The sequence below is a fragment of the Sitophilus oryzae genome, unplaced genomic scaffold (assembly GCF_002938485.1).
Source record: "Sitophilus oryzae breed Bouriz unplaced genomic scaffold, Soryzae_2.0 scaffold_1198_pilon_pilon, whole genome shotgun sequence".
NCBI classification, from domain to species: Eukaryota; Metazoa; Arthropoda; class Insecta; order Coleoptera; family Curculionidae; genus Sitophilus; species Sitophilus oryzae.
The window spans coordinates 80,706-87,706 of NW_022145835.1; the positions used below are offsets into that span (position 1 = coordinate 80,706).

At 38.2% G+C, this 7,001-nt stretch overlaps 1 protein-coding gene across 1 annotated transcript; it reads right to left on the minus strand.

Annotated features, from left to right (window-relative positions):
* Positions 1 to 6,089: 6,089 nt before the first annotated feature.
* LOC115891767 lies at positions 6,090 to 6,593 on the minus strand. The gene has a single exon (XM_030912329.1). It carries the CDS (start codon positions 6,591 to 6,593, stop codon positions 6,090 to 6,092), a length of 504 nt encoding a protein of 167 aa, XP_030768189.1.
* Between the last annotated feature and the right edge of the window lie 408 nt (positions 6,594 to 7,001).

Below are 7,001 nucleotides of genomic sequence, written 5' to 3' on the forward strand. Positions count from 1 at the left end.
GTTTTTGTAGCATATGCAATTAAATAACACGCCGCAGTTTGGACGTAGCAGAGGAGCAGCCAGCGCGCAGTAGTCGCAGAGTACACTGTCTGAACTTTGTCGGTTGTGAAACAAGCACAGTTTTCTATTCCTCGGCCGGGCCTCTGTATCTATAGACATTGTAATCAGATTAAATACACATTACATCGTCAATTTTTACCTCCACTATGACAATGCTATGCTACGTTCAATATGCGCCCTTCGCACCGGCATCGGCAGAGCAGAGGATATTTTGATTTGCTATTTCTCGGCTGTGCTGTGCTGTGCTGTGCTGTGCTGTGCTGTGCTGTGCTGTGCTGTGCTGTGCTGTGCTGTGCTGTGCTGTGCTGTGCTGTGCTGTGCTGCCTTCACTATCAATCCATTTCAACCAATCAACAATATCTACCAATTTCACTATGCTCCGTCCGGATGAGCTATCTTGAAAAAACATCCGCGCGGACGGTCCGCTCCGTCCGTCGCGCCGGATAAAAAGCAGGCGAAAAAATGCTATAAAATAAAAATAGGTAGATATGTGATAAGAATGTTTCAGAATTTGTATTTATTCGTGTTTTAATAGCCAGAACGAATACATAGATCTCGCGACAGCTGTCGTGTAAAATGTATTAAGGAAAATAATAAATGTTTACGAAGTTCGTGAGAAAATTCAAATTGTAAAATGGTATTTCCAAAATAGATCTTATCGGGATATACAAACAATTTTTCCATAAACTTTTGTAAACAGGCCAATTCCATCTGTACCTACTATATCAAGAGTTATTAATAATTTTGAAACACATGGGTGCGTGTCCCCACAAAAACACAAAAAGCCTGATGTGTTGATTAATGAAGAACAGGAGTTAAAGCAAGTGTTCATTTGTGCTACCACGGATCAAAATCCCACGTTTTCAAGTAATCAAATTGCTGAGGTAACAGATTCTTCATCTAGCACGGTTAAAAGAGCCCTTAAAAAGAATGGATACCGATTGTATAGAGCGCGCAAAACTGAAGAACTTTTCCATGAAGACCAATTTTGGTGTATGGCGTTTTGTGAATCTGTAATGGAAAAGGCCAATCTACTCGTAGATGAAAACTTTATTTGGCGTATAGTTTTCACCGACGAATCAAGTTTTCCTTTATTAAGTCGTCATAACCCTACACAAATAAGATAATGGTCTCGGGAAATTTTGCACAGATATTTTGAGGTACGCACGCAATATCCTCAAAAGCTAAATGTTTGGGGTGGTTTTCTAGGGGACCATATAATTAGTCCATTTTTTATAGAGGGTAATTTAACTGTTGCAAAGTGTTTGGACTTCTTACAGCAGCAGATTGTCCCTAGAATTCGTGAGTTATTGGGAGAAAGATTCCACAATGTCTGGTTTCAGCAAGATGGTTGCCCTGCCCACAATGCCCGTATTGTTCAAGAATATTTGAACAATACTTTTTCCATCCGTTTAATTAGTAGATATGGAACTATTTTGTGGCCCGCTAGATCACCAGATCTTTCTCCCAATGATTTCATTTTGTGGGGTTATGTAAAATCCAAAGTGTATGGTCATAATAGGGCTAATAATCTGGATGAGCTTCAAGTAAAAATACGAGAGGCTTTCCAAACTATTAGCCCTAATATGTTAGCCAATGTCAGACGGGGATTTTACGACCACCTAGTCTTCTTTCGTCTTTTGAACACTTGTTATAACTTTTTTTTTATTTAGAGTAATATTTATATATTTTTTATTTGATTGATATATTTTTCAATTTTGGAAATGAGTTTTGGGTTTAGAGAATTTATTTATTTTTAGTTTTGGCTTGTAAACACACTCAAATAATAAATTTTTAAGTATTTTTATTTTAAATGTTACCTTAAGTGAAGGTAAACTTAAATTAAAATGAAAATAATAAATACTCGGCACTCTTCGCGTCGTATTCCTAGTCTGTCACGACCGACCCGTCCAAGCACAACTGCAACTGCCTACTGCCTGACCAGCCGACTAGTCGGCAGTGAATCTCGAGTACGAACGCAATCGGGTAAACGCAAATTCGTCCGGCAACTTGCTATGTTACTTGTAGCCTGGTCTTTTCTGTATAAGTTGTAGCGTTTTTTATAAAACATTACCACTGCGAACGGCAGTTTTTCATCGGAGAGCAGTCGTGGATAAGGTATTTCACTGGAAAGAAAACTAATCAATAACAATAAACAAAAAATATAGATATTGGGCGCCAGGCATGTACAGAGAACGAAAACACAGTTGTATATTACTTAAAACTAATGACTATATTTATTCACGATGTTCTTTGAGGGTAAATAACATTGTAGAATTCTAGCAACAATAGTGGTTGTGTGTCGAAGAAAGTTTTGTTAAAAATAGTAAAATATGTTCTATGAAAACGACTATGATAAAATACAATACATGTAAAGTGATGAAATAAAGTGAAAATATATGAAAGGTAGCATTACTTTAATTAATTTGATATATTTTATATGCTGTTAAATCGAAGATGTTGCAAGCCGTAGATTCTAGAATCGGTTCGGTTATTCATCTGTCAAAATGATACAATAATAATATATATATATATATATATATATATATATATATATATATATATATATATATATATATATATATATATATATATATATATATATATATATATATATATATATATATATATATATATATATATATATTAGAAAGTAATACTATTACAAAACATAATATTCACAAAGAAACTAAGATTAAATCATATTTTAAATACTAATCTGATATAAGAAATTTCACCACTAAACGTAAAGTCTGTACGATATTATTCAAGATGTATGTTATTGTTTAAGACTGAAAATATAGAAAATCTAAAACATAAAAACTAGAATTTAAATCTACATTTAGCTGTTCGCTCTTGAGGCAATCCTGCTTCGAACAGTAACAGCGTGAGGTGGGACTCGTAGGTGGTATCTCTGTACTGTCTCTCGGCCAATGCAACAAAAGGGGCCAGGATGAGGACACCATGAACTAATACAGCCGTAACTATCGATTAGGCTTAAAAACAGGAACGAATCAGCATAGGGCCTACGCCACATCCACACTGGGGCACTCTGTAGATGGGATAAACTATCCGTACAGTGGACTCTCGTCCATCGGACACCTGTCCATAGGAAAACTATACATGGGAACACTACCCGTACCTTGGAACACTACTAGGACCTTGGATAATGCCCGTACTTTTTTTTTTTTTTTTTTTTCTGAGGATGGTAAAAAAATCTTCTTAGACGCCTGGTCTGTTGTTCTGGCGACCGAGGTGTGCCGGATCCCTACCGACTAAAAAAATTCCACCCTATTTGGTAGACAAACTGCGCTGGAACTGCTCACGCATTACTTCGGCGCAGATGCCCCTCTCTACGTTAGACTTTGGTCATTCTTCAACCCTCCGTTGATCCAGCTCCTTCTGTCGTAGAATTTTTGATATAAACGCCACGAAAGCCTCCCATATATCTTCGTCCTCCACAATAGATGGTACTAAGTTTTCTTTTTTAAAGGGTACCTTAAAAATCCCCTTGATCTTTAATCTACCTGGTTCCCAGGCCGAGCATTCAAAAATGGTGTGACTGACATCGTCGATGGCACTGCTGCAATATTTACAGGCCGCACTAGCTCTTTTCTTGAAACGATATAAATAATGTTCGAAAGCTCCGTGACCGCTAAGTATCTGGGAAAGATAATAGTCTACCTGTCCGTGTTTTCGTTCAGTCCATCTTCTTATATTCGGGATTAACATATGTGTCCATTTTCCACCGTACGCCTCATCCCATCTTCTTTGCCACAGTTGATATAATATCTCCTTCGCTTCATTTTTGATATCAGCCTTATCTGTTCTTCCTGTAGTTTTTTGATCATATATATAAGCCCTTTCCTTTACTACCAGGTCTATTGGTGGTATACCTGCGATTACGAATACCGCTTGCTCCGCTACAGTCCTGTAGGCAGAAACAACTCTCAAGGCGCTCCGTCGCTGAACTGATAGAAGTTTCTGTTTTTCTTTTTAACCTCCAGTGCCTTTGCCCATATTGGAGCGGCGTACAAAATACTGGCTGGACCACTTCATTTAAAAGTATCCTTTTCTCCTGCCTTGGACCTCCGATGTTTGGCATTACTCTTGCTAATTTAGCCACTGTTGTCTGAGCCTTTACCACTACTGCATGTATGTGTTCTTTGAAATTCAGCTTTTTATCAATTTGTACTCCCAGATATCTGAGGCTTTGACTAGGACTGAGGACCATTGATTTCCGTCCCATCCAACACAATCTTTGGATACGTAAAAGATCGCTTATCCGTTATCAGTACAGCCTCTGTTTTATGGACAGCCAGTTGCAAATTTTTCATCTTCAGCCAACGGTGTATTCTATCTAAACTGTCGTTAACTTCAATCTCCAGTTGTTCTGTTTTACTTGCCGTTGCCACAACAGCAATATCATCTGCAAATCCCACTATATCTGTGTTTTCAGCCATTTCCAGTTCCATAAGCTCGTCATAAAATATGTTCCATAGGAGGGGTCCTAGGACCGATCCTTGGGGAACTCCCATTGTTATGTCATACGTTTTTGTTCCTTCAGACGTTAGATAGAATATTTTTCTCTCTGTAAGATAGCTATTCACCATATTTTTCAAATATTCTGGGAAATCTTTTCTATTCAAGGCTTGTATAATTTCTCCCCATCTTGCAGTATTGAAAGCATTTTTGACATCTAAAGTTACTAATGCACAATATCCTTTATTTTTCCAATTCCCTTCCTTTACACTCCTTGCAATGGTGACTACTCGATTGATTGCGTCGATGGTCGATATGCCTTTACGATATCCATACTGCCGATGTGATAATCCTCCTATGCTGTCTACATGGACCTCCATTCTTTGTAGTATTAATCTTTTCAGGAGTTTGGCACTGGTGTCTATTAGGCAGATTGGTCTATAAGATGACGTATTCTCTATTGGCTTGTTGGGCTTGTGTAGAAGGACCAAATTTTGCTGCTTCCATTTGTTTGGGAAACATCCAGAAAGAAGACATTCATTCACTGTGTGTAGTAGTAACTCTGGCCATACATCAATGGCTATTTTAAGAACTTCGTTTGGTATGCCGTCAGGACCCGGTGATTTATTTGCCGAAAGTTTTGTACTTGCTTGTTCTAGTTCGACTACAGTAAAATATTTTAGTTCCATTGTGTTGTTCCTGCACACTTTTTTCTTTCCTCCGTCATGTTTTTTATGCTGCTCCTTTGGGAAGAGTGTCTCTACTATTGGCAAACCCAATCTGGGTCCAACAGTCCTGGTATTTTTTCGTGTCCTATCCTCTTAAACACTATTTTGTAAGGGAGTCCCCACGGGTCATTTTCAATCTCTTGGCATAAATCTCTCCAGAACTGCTTTTTTCGCGATCTTATAGCTGTTCTTAAAAGCTTTCTCCGACTTTTGTATTCCTCTGCTAGTGTGGTGTTTCCCTGGCTTCTTGTCCAATTCCTTCTAGATCGTAAACAATCTTTTCGTAAATTATCGATGTTTGATGTCCACCAATATACTGAGGTTTTACTGCCTTTCCAAGACTTTCTCCTAGGCATAGAGTGGTCGCATGCTTTTGTCAACGTTTCCACTGTATAATCTAAATTGATAGCCGCTGCTTTATTCCGTTCTTCTTCCAGATAGGACCGTAGTTTCTCTTGGTCTAACTTTTTAACAACCCAGCCTTTTCCCGGTGCTTTTGTCTTCTGGATATTTGTTGACCTGAAATTCGATATATCGATGGTCGCTAAGGGTAACCTCATCCAATACTCTCCAATCTATTTGTCCGGTTGCACCTTCATTTTGTCTAGTTCAAGCCATACAAATCCGTTTTCTTTCTCGCATACTTTTTTAACGATGATATCTCTGTTTCTGACCAGTATTGCAGCTTTACTTGATCTGTCTTGATACCACATTCCTGTTTCGGGTTTGCGGTATGGTTCGCTTATTAGAATAATATCTACACTTTTTCCTGCTGCAGTTTGCATTAGAAGATCTTGCGCATCTCTACCCCTTCCCAAGTTAATTTGCAAAAATTTTATCATCTTCCTTTCTTTTTTTCAGCTCCTCTATATAAGCAGGGCATTTTAAGCTTCCTAATTTATGTCCGGTGTCCTTCTCCTTAGCTTCATGACAGATTATGCAAAAAGATTCATTTTGACAGTTTCTGCTCATGTGTCCTTCTCTACTGATACCTTTACAGTTTACGGCTTCATGACCATAGCCGAGGCATTTATAGCATTGTTGTACTGTTGTTTTCTCTCTAATACAGCATTTAACCCATCCTACTTCTATTTTTCCCTTTTTCAAAAGTTGATCCGTAGCATTTGCTGGAACACCTATTACAGCAATTTGCATCCCTCTTATTCCCTCTCTAAGACTGTAAATTCTAACATTTAGAGAGCTATTACCCGTAGTGCTTTTCACCGCCTCGATAAGATCATCCTTAGTAATGGAACCGTCTAAGTCTCTTATTTCAAGAGGATATAGTTTCTGAAGAGATTTCAGTGATCCTTTGCCTTCCATTGCTCTCTCCACTGCTTTTTTAAAATTTTCAGTGTCAGTCCCCTTTTTGAATTCAACTAATATATCGCCTGACCTAGTGCGCTGCACAACAGAAATTTCCGCTCCTGCACTTTTTGGATCTACGTCTGCTTTCAACTTACGCAGAGTATCTGCATACGTTATTCCCTCGTTTATTTTAATTGTTATGGCCTCAGGTAGATATTTTTTTCTCACTTTTTTTTCACCCTGAATTTCCGATTTTTTTCTGGTTTTCTTCCCTTGTCCTACTACTCTCTATTCAGTCTCACTAGGTATCCCCGGAAATGAGAATGGAGATTGCTGTCCCGTTGCTTGTGGTGTTAACCCATCTATACCTAATTTTAGTCTCCCGGGCCTTTTATTTGCACTTTTTCTTATGTCTTCCGGTGA

Bases quoted from the DNA above. Each gene is read 5' to 3' on its own strand.
- LOC115891767 (XM_030912329.1), bottom strand. From the start codon at position 6,593: ATGGAAGGCAAAGGATCACTGAAATCTCTTCAGAAACTATATCCTCTT.